Below are 19132 nucleotides of genomic sequence, written 5' to 3'. Positions count from 1 at the left end.
ACATACTATACTAAGAGGAAGCTGCAGATCGTCACTCTTTGAGATTATTTGTCATTTCCTCTTCTCTTTTGCAGCATAGGCGTGTGGACTGAAGTAGAAAGGGGCCAGCTACTGCTTAATTGAGACTTCACATAGCTATGTAGTATTGCGTCATTATCCGAATGCAGGAACAATTTAGCTTTATGTCACTAGTGTAGATCCTTACATGTGGATACTTCCGTAATATAAAAATCAGAAGAATATGGGGACGGCATATGAAACTTAAAATATGTCTAATCCTTGCAGCCGTACTATGGTCCTGGGGTCGGCTCAGTCTTTAACAGTAATGAGTACCAGGAATCTTCCTGGGAGTAAAGGGCTGCCGGCGCGTAGGGCCGACAGCCTCACCGTCTTCTGTTAGCCGATTGTCTGGAAAATGTGGGAGCCTTGACGTCTCACAACCATATGGACCTCCACGGCCTGTCACAGGCATAGCTTGATGCGTAAGGGCCCCCATACACACACAGTTTGGCCTCTAGTTCGGCCTGCACAGTTGAAGACTGAAAGGCAAAACTGACATGTGTGGTGCGGCCGGCCGGCCAATCGTTTGGACTGTTGGCCTGTGGGAAACCCGTCAGTCCGTCAGTTCTGCCTGCAGGACCATAGCACGTGATGTGTGTGACTCAACATTATAGGCTGGAAGACCGTGATTGTGGCATGAAGCCTGCCGCTTTATCTGCGCGTGTATGGGGAGGAAGGGGAGGGGTAAAGTGTCACAGTTTTGCCTGTAAGGTCGATCGGAAGGCCAAACTGTGTGTGTATGGGGGGCCTAAGGCTAGCAACCTCACCGCCATCTGTGAGCCGATTGACTAGAAAATGTGGGAGCCTCGACATCTTACAACCATATGGACCTCCACGGTCTATTACAGGGATGCTTTACTTTTGCTTTTTAATAATAAGTTATTCTACAAAGGGGAATAAAAAAAGCTGTTGCAGAAAAAGCGTTGAATTTGAGGTTCTCATCGCCGTCGCTATAGAGAGTAATATTATCTTGGGTGTGACACTGTGTAGTCGGATAGAGGTTTACTGACGTTTCGGAGGAACGTATTGCTAACATTTTCAGGGTCAAAGAGTATTTTTTTTATTGCTAGTGGGGTGGGACTAAGTCCCTTGTACTGCGGCCACTTCTGGCCTATTGTACTAGCCCCAGATTGATTGTGGAGCAATTGGTGGAATGAAGATTGGCAGGGGAAATCGAAGTACTCGGAGAAAACCTGTCCCAGCGCCACTTTGTCCACCACAAATCCCACTTGACCAGACCCGAGGGTCAAAGAGTAAGAAAAGCAAGTCAGGGCCAGCATTAGTTACTCTTCTCCTTGGTTTTATTCGTTCTCTTTGGGCCCTTTTCGAGACTTATAAGGATTTTTCATAATCTGATTTTGTTGTTTCTGATAGGGGCCCCACATTTTGATTACCCACACAACCGTAAATTTGGCCCTGTGTATAATCATTCTTCTCATCAAAGACTCGCAACGCACTTTGCTAAAGGCCACGGAACACCGATTGAGGACCACCGCTCTGTAGTGCCATTTAAAGTTCTTTCTCATCTTAGTTTGTCGTCGGATACTTAGCGAAGAAGCGTGTGAAGTTGTGAGTTCCGATGTCGAAGTTTTAGTCAGCGTTTCTGCTGAGTACGAAAGATGCTGAGTGGCAAGAAGCAAGTGACGATGATAAAGCAATGGGAAATGCGGACGTTTCAAAGGAAGTCACTTCGCCGTCTCAGAAGGATGGTCAACTGGTCTGTAGAACAATTTAAAATTCTTCAGAATATGTGTCTATTTCTATGTAGTTATCAGTGGGGCTTCTGTTTTAAGGGCCTTTTCTAATTCTGCTTATACTGAATAAACTCATGATAAATTATTTTTTTATCATATTTTTGTCTGATGTTTTGGACATTAACCACATTGTCCCAATTTTTAAACCATATTTCGGAAGATGGTTACGTTTCCATCATCAGGTGACAGAATAAAATTAGGAATTTTACGCCCTTGGCTGGGGCACACGGTAGCGTAGTTGATTGAATCACTATGCTACAAGCCGGAAGGTCGCAGTTTCGATTCCCGATGAGATCATTGGATTTTTCAATTGTCTTAATCCTTCGAGACGCACTATGGCCCTGGAGTCGAGTCAGCCTCTAACAGAAGCGAGTACCAGGAATCTTCCTGAGAGTAAAGAGCGACCGGCGCATAAGGCCGACAGTCTCACCGCCATCTATGAGCTGTTTTCATAGAAAATGTGGGAGCCTCGACGCCTGACAGCCCTATGGGCCTCCAAGGCCTCGTCCAGGGATAGCTTTACCTTATACACCGTTGGTTTCTTAGTTAGCTGGTCTCAGGAGTGAGGTTAGAGACTTTATTCTGTTACCTGATGGAGGAAAAGGAACCGGGTTCCGAAACACAGGCTCCAAGAAGCAAAAACAAGAAAAGAACAACAAACGGATAAAAGTAGATGGAGTGTAGCACAACAGCTCTAAAGTCGAAACGCACTGTATTCTCTTACACCACAGCGTACGAAGTGCTTTAAGTATTAATTTCCTGAATTTTACTGTCAATGGCGTTTTCCGTACACCTGGAAACTTTTTATGGGGAATAATTCATCCTGGGAATTTGTTCTTTGCCTGGTATATCCAGCAGACACAGAGATATGTGAGAACTCTGCCCTACACAGGGAACGCGGTAGGGTGGAGAATGTTGCGCAATGAAACGTGTTGTATGCATGATTTTTAATTTTTTAATTCGGTAAAGATTCATGGAGTGGTTTTCTGGGTTACGACACCGAGTGATCTGATAGGAGGAACATGTAAGCAGTATTTACCTCCGAAACTTTCGTACCAAGATATCAGAAAACTCGCCATCATAACTACGGAGACCACCGTAAGGGCATCATAATTGTGCCCTTCAGATATTGTTAGGAAGATAAACTTAAGGAGGTTAAATTGGGCTGGATATATAAAACATTGGTGAGATAAATTCGTACAAATTTGTAGTCTAAAAACAGAAATGAATGGGACCATTTTCGGGACCTACACATAAATTGTAGTATATTATTAAAACGGATCTTAAAGAAATTTGTGAGTCGGAATAACTCTGTTAGTATAGTGACTGGGCTACTGGATTTAATTATGCACACGCGCAGAAGCTTCTTTTTTTTTCTACAGAGTCGAGACCGGTTCTGGGGCCCACCCAGACCATTCACCTTCATCTAGTGCTTTGATTAGAAATGCAACGGACTATATCTCCAATCCCCCATACGCCTTAATGGCGTCGTGTTTAATTAAGCATAGAAACGTTACGTTTTGCATGACTGAATAGCATGAGAGGATGTGGACTGGATTGAACTGGCTCAAGATGGGGGTTCGTAGCGAGCATTTGTGAACACAATAATGAATACGTGGTTTACATAAAATTATGAGTTTTGACTAGCTGAAATCCTGTCACATTCTGAAAGACTTTATTTAGTTCGGTTTTATCGGTCAGTGATACCAAATCGTGACAGTAGACACAGTCTTAAGACGATAAAGTGAGTTTAGGTCGAATTGAAACTTTGCTGTACTTTTGATCCTGCTGTCATCCGGATACTCGCCAGACACTAAATGAGATGCGAAACTGTCTTTGCTCGTTCATCCACTTAAAGCGGAGAGATTAATTTTAATTAAGAATGGCTTTCGAGAATTTCAGAAAGGCTGTAATAGACACCAGAGTTAGCAACAGTTGTGACGCAAGACGAAATTAATTTCTGATTCATTTCCTGCTTGTCTTGGCGTCTGTGTCGTTTATTGTTTCAGCATGCGATTTTTGATGTTAGTCGTTCTCTACAACGTTTCTTACTCCTACTTACTCGGTTCCCGTTACTACGGCCTCTTGAAGAACACTGGCCTCCTGTACGACATACGCCATTTCTTTTTCTGTTTGCATCCCCCCCTCCATTTCTTTACTTTCAACTCTCGTAAACCACTCTACATCTTCAGCCTATCCCAGTCTGGGTCTTCTTTTTTCTCAGAATTTTCCATCTAGCGTCTATCGGTAGGGTTTAACGCGTATTATGATTGTGGTCTTGTGGATTGTGATGCAGTATAGTTCTCTAACCGGCTACCGGTGTTTAGGAGGATCACGATGCCGGAATTTCCAAGCCTGACGACGGATGCAACATATTTCTTCGAAACTTTGGTATCTGCCCGCAAAACTATATGATGTTACAACCCAGAAGACCTACAGTGTTAATGTTCATTGCTGTGAAAGTCTCAAAACTTCTGAGATGAGATTGTTAGCCTCGTGCCCAAACCCCAGCCTGGAGGACTAGGGGTATTTTTCTTATGGTCCATACCCTTTGATCTGTGTAGCGTTGCTGACCTGCCAGGAGCTTACGTTCCCGTTGGCATAGCTTTCCAGATTGTTAGGGCACATATGCTGTTTCATGCTTCGGAGGGCTATAATATTGTATCCTTTTGCAGTCAGGACTTGCTCACCGTGTGTCGAGAGTTGAACCTAGAGGACTCTCTAGAGGAACTGATGCGGGAGTTGGGTGCTGATGAACAAGGGCGCATATCATACCAAGAGTTCCTGAGAAGGCGCTTGGCATTGCGCCCTGAAATAGATGCTCTGAGGGGAGGCGATAGCGCAGGTACTCAGGTGCACTGCAGGGGGACTCCAGAGTACCTACCGACGAGCAGCGATAACAGTCTAGGTAAGATACGTGTCTTCTTCCATGCGGGCTTCGTCCGCGTCTGGCTGCCCGCCTTGCGACTTGTACATCCTCCGTTTTTGTAGGCAAATGCCCAGGAAGTATCGGTTGTTTGTAGATTATTTTAAGACCCTCCCAATAGCTCAGCTTGTATAGCGTCAAGTGGTGGGATCATTATTGTACAGTTATTTGGAAATGTGTAGAAAGAAACGCTCTTAGCTTAGTCCATAAATTTACTTGGACATCTCCTAATGGGAAGATACACAATCAAATATACCACATTTCGATAGATAGGTGACGGGACTCAAGTATACTTGATGTCCGATCTTTCAGGGCAGCAGATTGTGATACTGACCACAGCTTGATGGATGCAAAGGTTAGGGAAAGACTGGTAGTGAGCAAACAAACAACGCACAGAGTTCATATGGAGAGGTTCAATCTCAAGAAATTAAATGAGGTAGAGGATAGAGAGCAGTATTGTGTTGAAATCTCAAATACGTTTGCGGCTTTGGAAAACTTGGACACTGAGGTGGATGTTAATAAAGCTTGGGAAACTATTAGAGAGAATATTAAAATTTCCGCCAAAGAGAGTCTAGGTTATTATGAACTGAAGAAGCATAAGCCATGGTTCGATGAAGGATGCTCAAAATTACTGAACCAAAGAAAACAAGCCAAATTGCAATGATTACAGGATACAAGCGAAATAAATGGGGATAATCTGAAAAATATAAGACATGAAACCAGCAGGAGTTTTAGGAATAAAAAGAGGGAATATTTGAAAGACAGAATTGATGAGCTTGCAATGAACAGTAAGAACAAGAACATTAGAGACCTGTATAGAGGAATAAATGACTTTAAGTGGGGTTACCAGCCTAGCTGTAACTTAGTGAAGGATGAGAATGGTAATCTGCTTGCAGATTCCCACAACATTTTGAATAGGTGGAGGAACTACTTCTCTCACTTATTGAATGCACACAGGGTCAGTGATGTTAGGCAGTCAGAAATCCATACAGCAGAGCCGTTAGTACCTGATCCTAGCCCTCTTGTGGTTGAAAGTGCTATTGCAAAATTTAAACGGTATAAATCGCCAAGTAGTGATCAAATTCCTGCAGAACGTATTCAAGCAGGAGGAGAAATATTAAGTTCTAAGATCCACAAGTTAATTACTTCTCTTTGGCATAAGGAAAAATTGCCTGATCAGTGGAAGGAGTCTATTATTGTACCAGTTCGCAAGAAAGGTGATAAAACTGACTGTAGTAATTATCGAGGGAATCACTGCTATCAACTTCATACAAAATTTTATCCAATATTCTTCTCTCAAGGTTAAGTCCATATATAGATGAAATTATTGGGGATTATCAGTGTGGGTTTCGACATAACAGATCAACTACAGATCAGATCTTTTGCATTCGTCAGATACTGGAGAAAAAATGGGAGTACGATGAGACAGTACATCAGCTATTCATAGACTTCAAGAAAGCCTACGATTCAGTTAGGAGGGAAGTATTGTACAATATTCTGATAGAGTTTGGGATACCCATGAAACTAGTTAGGCTGATTAAAATGTGTTTAAATGAAACGTATAGTAAAGTCCGTATAGGTAAACATGTCTGATAAATTTCCTATCCAGAATGGCCTAAAACAAGGAGATTCTTTGTCGCCACTCCTTTTCTACTTTGCTTTAGAATATGCCATTAGGAAGGTCCAGGAAAGCCACGTGAGGCGAAATTAAACGGGACACATCAGCTGTTGGACTATGCCGATGATGTAAATCTACTGGATGATAATATAGATACCATAGAGAAAAGCACACAAACTTTAAGTGACGCAAGTAAGGAGGTTGGTCTAGAAGTAAATACAGAGAAAACTAAGTATGTGTTACTGTCTTGTCACCAAAATGCAGGGCAAAATCATGACATAAAGATAAGAAACAGATGTTTTGAAAATGTGGCACAGTTCAGATATTTGGGAACAACTATAACAGATCGAAACCTGATTCAAGATGAAATTAAGAGGCGATTGAACTTGGGTAATGCTTGCTACCATTCAGTTCAGAACCTTTTGTCTTCTCGTCTGCTGTCCAAAAACATAAAAATTAGAATATACAAAACTATAATTTTACCTGTGGTTCTGTATGGGTGTGAAACTTGTTCTCTGACATTAAGGGAGGAACATAGACTGAGGGTGTTTGAGAACAGGGTGTTGAGGAGAATATTTGGACCGAAGAGAGACGAAGTGACAGGAGGCTGGAGAAAACTGCACAGTGAGGAGCTTCATAACTTGTACTCTTCTCCAAGTGCGTACATATAATTAGAATGATCAAGTCAAGGAGGATGAGGTGGGCAGGGCATGTAGCACGAATGGGGGAGACGAGGAATGCATATAGGATATCGGTGGGAAAGCCAGAAGGAAAGAGACTAATGGGAAGACTAAGGCATAGGTGGGTGGACAATATTAAAATGGATCTTAGAGAAGTAGGATGGGATGGGATGGATTGGATTGATCTGGCTCAGGATAGGGACCAGTGGAGGGCTCTTGTGAACATGGTAATGAGCCTTCGGGTTCCATAAAATGCTGGGAAATTCTTGAGTAGGTGCAGAACTGGCCGCTCCTCCAGAAGGGCTCAGCACCATGAGTAAGTACGTAAGTAAGTAAGTAAGTAAGTAAGTAAGTGGCGAAATTCCGTGGATGTTGTAAGATCGGTGAATGCGTTAACATGTTCACAAAAGCCGCCACTGGACCCTGTCATGTAAGAGATAATTCGAACCCACATCCTCACACCCACTTTCTTTTAAGGTCCGTTTTATTATTATTATCCTTCCATCAACATCTAGATCCCCAAAGTGGTGTTCTGTTCCGTCCTCTTGAAGAGTGTAACCTTAGTGAATGTATGGTGTAGCCAACTAACTCCATGGAGGTGAGTCCTTCTTGGGAAGCTAATAGTTCCTCAGCCACCCAAGAAATTACCAGAATTTTATGGAACCGAATATCGATTGCCGTGTCCACAAGAGCCCGCCACAGATTCCTGCCCTGAGCCAGATGAATCCAGTTCACATCCTCACATCCTATTTCTTTGAGATCTGTTTTAATATTATCCTTCCGTCTACTGCTAGAGCTTCGTAATGGTCCATATTCCTTCATGATCTACCAAAATTAAGAATGTACTTCTCTGCCGTGTGTGCTACATGTCCTGTCCATCTTATCCTTGATTTGTTGGCTCAATATTTTGTGAATAGTACAAATTATGAATCTCCTCGGTAGGTATTTTTCTCCAGTTTCCTGTTATTCCTACCCACAAAGGTCCAACTATTTTCCCCCTCACCAATCAAGAGTCCTTTTTACTGCGGTATGCGTATTCACTCTGGGGAGTAAAGCGCGGCCGGCGCGTAAGGCTGACAACCTTATCGCCATCTTTGAGCCGATTGTCTAGATAATGTGGGACCCTCCACCTCTCGCAACCCTAGGGGCCTTCACGGCCTGTTACAGGGATAGCTTTACTTTTACTTTTTTATATGTATTCACTGGAAAGTCTTGGCGCCTGAAATACGTCGATTAGACTAATATACTTACAGTCGGGTCAGAGAAGTTGCCGCTATAGCACGGCGAACTGAATAGTCCTGTTCAGGATTTGAGGTTCTCTTAGCGCTGGTTATGAAGAGTACTGTCTTCTGGGATATAACGCCATATAGTTTTTTGAAAGCCAGCCGACGTTTCGGAGGAACATATCGCCTTCACCTCCAGGATCGTAGAATATGCCGATCAAGATATCAGAATGAAAATAGGTGGCAAGCAAGCGGCTCTGCCTGCCACGATCCTGGAGGTGAAGGCGATATGTTCCTCCGAAACGTCGGTTGACTTTTATCGGACTGCACGGCGATACATCCCAGAAGATAGTACTCTGATTAGTTCCAATTGTGAACACACGGTTATTGTATGTCGTCTTCCCAGAAGCGTTAGGCGTATGTAGGGGCAACCCGAGAGTTCATGACTGTCACCACAAAATGCTGCTCTAAGTCCTGTCCTGATACAGACGCATCCAGTACACACCCTCGCCACACGTTTTCCCAAGGTCCGTTGTATACCAAGTTTATAATTATTTGAGGCCATGAACAACGTTTACTGCTATTTATTTGGACAATGTTCATAATCCTAGCTTTTAAGTGAGACCAAAACTTTTCGGAAATTGGTTCTACTTCTGTTTTTAGGTAGAGATGATATTAAGAAGGACTGGGACTGATCTTTTTCCCTTGGCCTTTCCAAGCAGATTCTGGTGACTAAGATCATACATTTCTCTCGGCTTATAGCTGCCTTAGAGTGACCCGAGGTGTAGGTCTGTAACAATCTGTTGGGCTGATATATTGGACATTGTTTGATTTGTTAGACTGATAATCCGGACATTTTCTTTCTAGGTTCTCATATCACAATTTCAGAAACTTGTTCTTTTTCCCTACTCAGTTGACAGGATAAAATATTAAATCCGATTCCATTAGACTTCCTGACAGGGTTTGAAATTAGCTCTACCAAGGGATCTAAGAAGATAGGATTGCCCACTTAATCCTGTCACCTTAACCAGAACCAGTTTTTGAAACATATTTTGAAAAGAATTTGGATAGTTGACAATTTTCAAGACGTCTGTCAAAATAAATCACACTATGTCATATTTTGATGTTAGGGGCAGCGTCGGGAGGTGGCAAGCTGCACGAGAGCTGGGAATTCGATTCTGGTGCCCGTGACTTGAGCCCAGAGCCCCACACCCTGCAGAAATTGGTGGAAGCAGCTGGAGGTTCCCTACTCACATCTGGTGCTACAGGCAACATGCTTGATCTTGCCAATAAGGTAAGAATATAGCATCACATCATATGCACAGTAGTAAGGCTTCTACTATAATTCAAGATGTCACTGACTTGAATTGGGGCGAGTCAGTCAGTAAAGTGACAGGTTACAGACTGGACTACTGGCGCACTGACTTTTAATTCCTGGCAGGAGGATAGGTCTTTATCTTTGTCAGTGCATCCAGACCAGTTCTGGGTTCACCTGGCCTTCCATCCAGTGGGTTCTGGGGGATTTTTCCCTGGGACAAAATGTGTGAGTGGGTGACACTGACCATTCACCTCCATCTTGTGAAACATTACAAGCAAATGGAGGTAAAATTAAGGAAAATAGAATTGAGCCTTTAAACATCACACCTCTGCATTAGTTTCAGGTGAGAGGTGAGTTTGAGATTCTGTCTTCTCTATCTTCATGGAAAGCTCCGCCGTACCCATACGAGGGTGGGTGGACTAGCTAAGAGAAAAATGCGTGTTCCTGCTGGGAATAAAACCCCAGTTGTCTGGCCATTTGCTAATCACCTTTTCTGACTAACTTATGTGGTAACAGCTTCAATGAGTTCCATTATTATTGATATTAAACTTCTTACTCTATAACCAGCCAAGACTGGGTCAGAAATGTAGCTCCAGAGTTGAAGACCAAGGATATGCTACCAGGGCTGTCGCCCTCTCAGAGAATAGTGATCAGTACCGAGCAATGGTGGAATGATGACTAGCAGGGGAAACCGAAGATACTTGGAGAAAACCTGCCCAAGTGTCACTTCATGTCACTTCGTCGACAGTGGATCTCACATGAGTATTGAACACGAGTCTCAGCAATGCGAAACCAGCATTTAAGCACTCGATTTGTGACATCACATAGAGTACTAAATCGAAGTTAAATGAAGTGACAGATGCATGTGAAATGTATTTTGTATCTTCAGTTTCTTGTATCATGCAAACACTGCCTATTGTGATATGTAAAATGAAATTCTGTAGCCCTGATTCATTCCAAGCCTCTTCCACTACACAATTGCACTCCGTTTCAGGGCCATAGGATCCCATTTAATTTACGATGCTCTCATTGGTTCACTCTTAGCCCGAGTTCTAGTTCCCCAGTCCCTATGTCAGTGACCATTTTTTCCCATGTGCCTTACTTCTCTGCCTGGAAGGTGGAAGGAGCAGATTCTTCCCAAGTGACTACAAGGCACAACATCATAGGATTCTCCTAACTAGCTTAGTTCCCTGGTTAGAATACATATTGTCACAGTGTGGAGTGACTATAGACAAGGGTTTTAATTGTGCATCACAATGTTACACGTCTTTATAAATGACATCTTGATTGTCACACTCTCTTAATATATAAAAGCAGAAATCCATCAAGTGTATCTGATTTAATAATTAAACAGTAAGTTCTGGGAAGAATTAATTGCCTACATTCCTCTGATATGACAGCATAGAAAATGACGTGTCCAACAGTTTTTGCATTGTTACTTGTATTTTCGTTGCCGCGGTAACGTTTTTGCCAGACTGTGCCTAATAATGATAGGGCAATACACATACAGACACACAGACTACTGGGAAGGTTTTATGAAGTACGCCATTGAGATGGGCGCAGGTGCCATGATATACATACCAAGTTTTATAAAGATTGGTTCAGACTACTACTGTTACTAGGCAGCGGCGTGTAAACAACAGAGGTACTATGTTTTCTTGGTGGTCCGTGCCGAGATGTTTATAAGCAGGAGAGTTGGTGACAGTCAATCACTAAAGTTAGTCGAGAGTTACTGTAGCTGAGGCCGGGGACAGTTCGGGAACCCAGAGGAAGGGAATGTCCGCTATTGGAAGCTGCTACCAAGCAACAGCTAGGGACGACTGGGAGGACTTCATGTGTGCTGTAGTTACAGTGATCGTTGGAGTGAGTAACTCAGTGAGAATGACATAGTTATTTGTAGTTACGAGTGTAAATGTCCAATAAATCCAGTTACCAATCCCCCTTCTGTAATCACTCATACGCTTGGCAATATATTTTAGTCACTAGTGGCCATCATTAGGAGGCGAACCGGTGTTGTAAAGGAAGTAATTTACATACTTTGTTATTGAACATATATTGTAAAAATCATTGAAAGGACTTGAGATAATTGTGGATATCAAGACTGAATAGTTAAAATCTCTTAAAATATTTTAAAAGATCATGTTGAGTTGATAGAGGATGGATGTGGCGATTGGCTTCGTAATGATTTCTGGTGCTGGCTGCACAGAGTTCTAATGCATATGTGTCCATGTGTATTGTCACGTAGTGTATGTGTGACTGTAGACGGGGTTCGGATTCGTGAATATATTTATTGACCTCTTACAGGTCATAACTACAAATAACTATAACACTAGCTCAATTTCCACATTTTACGGTTCACTAGAGCACACACCACAGACTCTCGTACAGAACTTACTTGGTCGATTTATAGTAAAATTTTAGCTAACGGTCGGCCCAGTTGTCCCTTGATTGTAACATCTCGACACAGACCACACAGAAAACACATCTTTTATTGTTGCGTTCGTGTCTGTTACTGCGGGGACGTGATTACCGAGCCGTTGCCCAGAAACGGTCCTGGTATATCAGCCCATCTCGCCGTCGTTGCATAGCAATGGCTCTACACGCTACAGTATATTGATGCTGCATACATTGTGGTGGAATATGTGGTAGTGATGGTACACGTATTGGTAAGGTGTTACCTACGTTTCGTAGGAATACACTGCCTCCATCTTCACGGTAGCGATTCTTGATGCAGTTATGCTGGTGGCAAGGAGCTGAAACTTAGACACAGCTAAGTTACTTTATTTTTTAGCCGTTTATAGTAAATTCGCGTTTAGGAAATTCAGTTATTGATGCTAAAATATCTTCGATGGAAACTGTGCTGGATGTGTAAGATTTCCGAGAGGAATAGATGAAAATTTCCACGAGAGGCAGTCCCGAGAAGAGATGAATTGACCTGATAGAGGAAGGTATTTCGAAGGGAGGAAATTACGTGGGAAAGGAAAAGGAGACGGAGGAAGGAGATATGAAAGAGACTGCAAAGAATTTATATCTGTAGTTGACATTACCTGGTAAAGACGATAAGGGTCAGACAAAGATGTCAGACAGTGATGTACCCACTGAAGTGTATGCAGGAGCCTTCAATCCACAGCATTTGCTTTCAGTATTAGCTAAAGTCGGGTCATGGAAAGAATGTACATTGATTCTCCTTTTCATGTGTGCTTAGCAGTTACCTCCCTTCTGCTTTATTTCCCCCACTTCCACCCGTTTTCGCATGTATTCTGGATTTCATACCGTCCGCCCCTTTACATTGTGGGTTGTTATTGGTTTTGATAAGTGGAAGGGGACAGGCGGTGAACTCCCATCTTTCGTGTTTATTCTTTCCCTGACCCGAGTGTACCTAGACTATATTCATGCCTCGTGGTCCGTCTGCTCTTAGACTCTGAGGAGTGGAGACATTACCTTCCTCCGAAGCATCGTTAAACGTGTACCAGACTACACGATGTACGATGTAACATCCTAGCGTTGTGTTCCTCAGAGTGAAACGTCAGGAGCTCCTCAAATCAAACTGTTTTCGTTTTGTTGGGTTTGATGTTCGTTGAACTTGTTGCGTGAGTGAATAAGTGGAACCTCGCTTAACGAGCATAATCCGTTCCAGAATCTTACTCGTAATGCGAAACACTCGTTAAGCGAAACAATGTTTCCCATATAAATTAATGTAAATACGATAATGCGTTCCATGCCGAAAAAAATTATCAAAAAATTTTATGTATAACGTTTATTCAAAGAAAATTATACATACTCGNCATTTCTCTTATTGCGCCAGAAGATTGTTGCATTGCTGTTACCTCCTCCTCCTCTGACAAACTCTCCTCCACAACCTCTTGCTGTGAAACACAATGCAACTCCAAATCGTGCAAATCGTTGATGTAGACCGATTGTATGTGCGTGCTAGATCAGCCGCCCTCACACCTCGTTCTCGCTTTTCAATGATACGTTTCATTTCTACGGTTATTTTTATTCCCTTATGGCTGTCTTTTTGCGGCTTTTTCTTCGGGGACATTTTTGCAAGGGTTATCAAACTTTGCACAAAAAAATCACAAATAATATGTCTGAACACAAGTTTGGAAAAATGTGTGAACACAGGCGACACTAAGATGCTAGCGGAACGAGTACTAAACACAGACTGATGCAGCAAGCGCACAATCCAGGACTTCCCCTCTCGTCACTCGTTAAGCGAAACGTCGCTCGTTAAGCGAGCCGCCCGCTTACAATTTGTTTTGCTCGTTATGCGAATTACTCATGATGAGAGGTGCTCGTTAAGCGAGGTTCCACTTATATACGTCTTGTAACACACGGGAAGGGCCGCGCCATAGCTCAAGCGGTTAGTCGCTGGCTTCCCACCGCGGCGGCCCGGATTCGATCCCGGGTCTGGTAAAGTGGGATTTGTGGTGGAAAAAGTGGCACTGGGGCAGGTTTTCTCCGAGTACTTCGGTTTCCCCTGCCAATCTTCATTCCACCAATTGCTCCACAATCACCCTCACCTATCCTCTGGGGCTGGTACAATAGGCCAGAAGTGGCCTCAGTACAAAGGACTTAGTCCCACCCCACTAGCAATAAAAAAAACACACGGGAAACTTAATGTTAAATTCCCCCACATTCGTGTCTCGCGTCGCATTTTGGAAGGGTCCAGTTGGCTGTATGAGAAATTGTAGAGTAAAAGTTTAGGGGCGGTTGTTTTGTAGACAGGTTCAGCTGTGTGTGTCGGAAGGGGGCGAGATTGGTGACAGTGATTTATTATCCTCAGGGGTGATAGCAAATAGCGATGATAGGGGTAGTGGTGCACTGGAGTTCTGTCTCGGTTTAGCAGTATGAGGGTCATCCAGTGAGATTAATCTGGTGATGTGTCTGAAGCAACTAATAGGGGTGTTGTGCCCACCTTCTCAGCGTGACACACGAAGAGATGCTTGCAGAGGATTGGGGCATGAAACTGTGATGTTTGGGGAGTTACAATTCGTTTCATTGACAGGTTTTATATTTATGGCTTATTTAAGGATGCTGTCATCAGCTCAAGAATATATGGCGTTGAATGATTGGATGATTAATGAATGATATATTGGAAAGTATGTGAAAGGGAGCTGTTATTGTAACATGAGTTACCGTCCCGGTATTCGCCTGGGTAGACTGAGGAGAACCACGGAAACCTCAGGATAGGCAGTGTCTGGCTGAGATTCTAACCGAGCACCTCCCGAGTACAAGACAGGCGTCATTGACTGAGTCAGTTACTCGATCACATTTCGTTAATCAGTTTATACAGTGCTAATGTTCACAGTCTTTGTGCTAAACCAAGAATGGCATTCACAACCGTGGTAACATAGTGAGTTGAAAGTAAAGGGTAGAATAAAGTGTACCCCTTAATTAAGCACCACGCCATGCAGCAGTGTGCAGAAATGCACTTCTCGTGACCTTATAGAAACATTTTATAGTTTACTGTAGGTGTAGAGAGGCTGTAAAGCTATTTAGGTTCTTGCTGTCACGGTACAGCGTGATAGGGACCTGCAACAATGTGCAGAACTGCACTTTTCGTGACCTTATAGGAACATTTTATAGTTTACTGTAGGTGTAGAGAGGCTGTAAAGCTATATAGGTTCCTGCTGTCACGGTACAGCCTGATAGGGACTTACAGCAATGTGCAGAACTGCACTTTTCGTGACCTTATAGGAACATTTTATAGTTTACTGTAGGTGTAGAGAGGCTGTAAAGCTATTTAGGTTCTTGCTGTCACGGTACAGCGTGATAGGGACCTGCAACAATGTGCAGAACTGCACTTTTCGTGACCTTATAGGAACATTTTAGTTTACTGTAGGTGTAGAAAGGCTGTAAAGCTATTTAGGTTCTTGCTGTCACGGTACAGCCTGATAAGGGCCTGCAACAATGTGAAGAACTGCACTTTTCGTGACTGTACATGTTCAATTTATAAGTTAACTGTAGGTGTAGAGAGGCTGTAAAGCTATGTAGGATCCTGCTGTGACCGTACAGACTGATAGGGACCTGCAACAATGTGCAGAACTGCACTTTTCGTGACTGTACATGTTCAATTTATAAGTTAACTGTAGGTGTAGAAAGGCTCTAAAACTATGTAGGATCCTGCTGTGACCGTACAGCCTGATAGAGACCTGCAGCAGTGTGTAAAACTACTTTTTATGCTGGACGACAGAGCTGGGGGGATCAAGTAAATTTGTATATTGTGTTAGGGGGGTTCCCGATATCGTAAATTTTGAGAACCACCTGTTATAGACCGTTTAAATCGAGAAGCTAAGCAACTTCATGCATTGTCCTGTCGTCTCCTAAACACTAGTGTGGGCGGGTTTTATTCCCATTTGTTTCGGATTAAACGCCATATATTCAGTAATGTCCCTCGCGTTCCCACGTTCGGGTGGATTCGTGTTTGTCCGGCGCTGTACGTCTCTCAGGCAGCCGCTTTGCTGATAATTCAGTTTGTGTCGTGCTTTGGCTCAGAGTAGGCCATTCAGGGGTGATGGAGGTTGGACGTAGTAACTCTGTGGAACGAAGATGTGCTGTCGGTGATAACACTGATGATGGAACATAATTAGAAAGTTAATGTGGACACAGTTATGTGGGGAATAGAACATATACCAGTTCTATGGAAGCATGACCTGTTAATGACACATCTGTGGCTGTCTTTACTGCAGCGTTGATAATTACACGATAATTAGACCAGAAATTATGTGACGGAGAACAAGCTCAAGGAATAATAGCGTTTTGGTGCTTGGTGTCGACTCTAATATGATGTTGGCGTTTTTTAGTTATGAATGAAAAGTGTTTGTATATTTTTTACATTTTAAATTATGGTTATTATTGGGCTACCGTTTTTGTGTGGAATTATTGAAAATAGTTAGTACCACTACGGCGGGGGCTGTGTCACTGGGGGGCGGCCCAGGATCAGGGTCGGGGGCAGCGGGGGCGGGAGAAACGCTGGGAGGCCTCACTCGTAGTCGATCTTGGCTTTGCTGCCCCGCTGATAGGAATAATCGTTCGACAGCTCCGGCAGCAGAAAGTAACTACGATGCGAAACCGCAGGTAAGTATTGTCCGGCTAATTTCTGAAGACGGGCAGTTGCTCCACCCACTTTACCCACCAGCCGTGTGGGCTATCTCTGCTGCCGTTCCCACAATATTCGCCATTGCCCACTTGCAGGACTCATTCCCATTGTAGTTGTGATAGTGTGTTGTGTATACCCTCTCATACGCCTTGCTTAAATGTGCTTGTAATGGGCCATTGGGTTAATTGGTTCAGGAGATGAAGATAGACAAGCGTGGGCCGAGTAATTATCGCCTTGCGTGTCATTTTGTTCCAACAAATTAATTTTCTTGGTCTCACTTTTTCTATATCTGTTTTATATGTTGTTTATATGGAAGAGCCGTGATCCTGCCCCCGTACGGTTCCTTTTCAAAAGTCTGAAATATTCCAAGTAGACTCTAAAGGGTTCTGACTGTGGTATATAATACTCAGAATTACTGGGTTTTCTGAGTTTATCCATCGTCTGATACTAGTTTATAGAATACCGGCCGATGGTCAAAGTCCGAAAACCCAATAATTTTGAAATATTCCATTTAGAAATTTACAATTTTATGGTATTTGAGGTTCTTATGGCTGTGAATATTAAAATGACCGCTTATGGGATATGATTCCCCTTATTGTGGTAGATGGGTACCAGCGTTTCGGAATAACCAGTCTCTGCCGTTGCCAAAAGACCGTAATTTCAGAGTTTTAGATCATGAAGAGACAAGCTGGAAACCCTCGTCATTAATTAAAGGATAATATTAAAATGGGTCTTCAGCATGTTATTTTGTATGATCAAGTTCTTGCGTTGAAAGTTGTGATGTATCATGTCTCATACAGGCGTCACTTTCACACGGCGGAGCAAGAAGGGAAAAATGTTTCTGAAACATCTGTGGCCCGTTTCTACTGCCCACGTCTGGTTTATCCTGTTTCTTCGTTACAAAATATAACTTTGTTTCTCTGGATAATTCTAAAATATTTGTCAGTTCCATTAGAGTTACGACATTCTTGAGACCACCCTGTATGATTTCTAAAAATATCCGGCCATGTTCACGTCAGTGAATAAGGTTTACCAGATCTTTTCTGATTACTTTTTACCGATAAAAATGGAGTTAGGCGTGTGTATAAGATGGTAGTAACTTCCTGTATTTTGTATAGGAATAAAATACAAATTGGGATTTGCAAACCTCTATCCCGTTCTATATGTATAATATGAACTCCGTCGTAAATGTAACACTTTATTGTAGTTCTTGCCCCCCTTCTTTCACACTACATGTTTCGGCTGTAATCGGCCATCATCAGGTGTGTTTCACTTCACGTAGCTTTCGGCCGATTGCGGCCGAAACATGTAGCGTGAAAGAAGGGGGACAAGAACTACAATAAAGTGTTACATTTACGACGGAGTTTATATAGAAGTGTGGAATGTAACAGGATGCTTAAATATAATATAGTAAGCTGTATCCCGTTGTAGGATTTGAGGTTCTCACAGCGGTGGTTATGAAAAGCTCTGCCTTCAGGGATATAACACGGTGTAGTCCTATGAAAGTCAACCGACGTTTCGGAGGAGCATTGCGTACATCTTCAGGGCCGAAAAATAAGCCGAGCAAGAAACCAGCGTGAAAGAAGAACTCGGCTTTCTTCGATCATGAAAATGGAGGCGATAAGATTCTTCGAAACGTCGGTTGACTTTCAACAGACTACACGGCGTTATATATATCTTCATAACCTCCGGTATCAGAACCTCAAACCCTACAAGACTAATTTGGTAGGTTTACCCTCGGTATCGAATGAAATAAGATGATAGGCATATAATTGAATTGTGTTTCATACTGTGAGGGAAATTCGTTTTGGGTTTGAGGGTGAGTGACTTGAAGATGGCGCTGTCAGAAGCAGCATACCATGTACAGTTGCCCCCCGATAGCTGCTGTCATACACGCGCCCACTTCCCGGTAGATGGTAAGCTTCTTAACGATATCCATAAATGCATTTCCTTTGTCTTCAATGTAGTTGTCATTTCAAGCAAATCCGTGCTTTAAATGAAGGCACTGAGGTGGAAGCCAAAGACTTACTAAATTTTCACTTTCCGAAAGGAAAATGGGCGTTGTAGAGCCGACGTGTATTTACGTTGTGGCGAAGACGTGATCGTTTTTTGTTGTGACATTCTGGACAGTGACATCACGTGATTGTCAGAAGTCCATAATAGGAATCTCAACCGATGGAACAGACTGGCATAGCGGTAACGATCCAGAATCTTATTCGAGGTGTGCTTGGTTCGAATCTCAACTGTAATACTAGCTTGATCGAAATGTTTCGTGGTTTTCTTCAGTGCTGGGAGTGCCTCGATATATGCCATAACTGCTTCCTTAAATTTATTATCAAATTCTGATTCTACCGGGACACGCGGTAGTGTAGTTGGTTGAGACACTGCTACAAGCTGGAAGGCTGCTGATGCGATTCCCGATGAGGTCACTGGATTTTTCAGTTGACCTAA

At 42.9% G+C, this 19132-nt stretch overlaps 1 protein-coding gene across 8 annotated transcripts in view; it reads left to right on the top strand.

Moving 5' to 3' along the window:
* Window positions 1–19132, top strand: part of LOC111866703 (colorectal mutant cancer protein) — a 109222-nt gene that overhangs the window by 12719 nt on the left and 77371 nt on the right. For 4 of the 8 annotated variants that reach the window (XM_023855894.2, XM_023855893.2, XM_033752379.1 and 1 more), the window contains exons 2-3: window positions 4490–4722; window positions 9392–9555. In XM_023855894.2, coding sequence (XP_023711662.1) covers window positions 4490–4722; window positions 9392–9555 — 397 coding nt within the window. Of the gene's footprint in view, window positions 1–1248; window positions 1778–4489; window positions 4723–9391; window positions 9556–19132 lie in introns of those variants that run through there. The other 4 variants (XM_023855895.2, XM_023855897.2, XM_023855898.2 and 1 more) reach the window with 3 other exon arrangements.

This window comes from Cryptotermes secundus, unplaced genomic scaffold (assembly GCF_002891405.2).
Source record: "Cryptotermes secundus unplaced genomic scaffold, Csec_1.0 scaffold66, whole genome shotgun sequence".
NCBI lineage: Eukaryota > Metazoa > Arthropoda > Insecta > Blattodea > Kalotermitidae > Cryptotermes > Cryptotermes secundus.
This window is presented reverse-complemented; position numbering and strand designations above follow the sequence as displayed.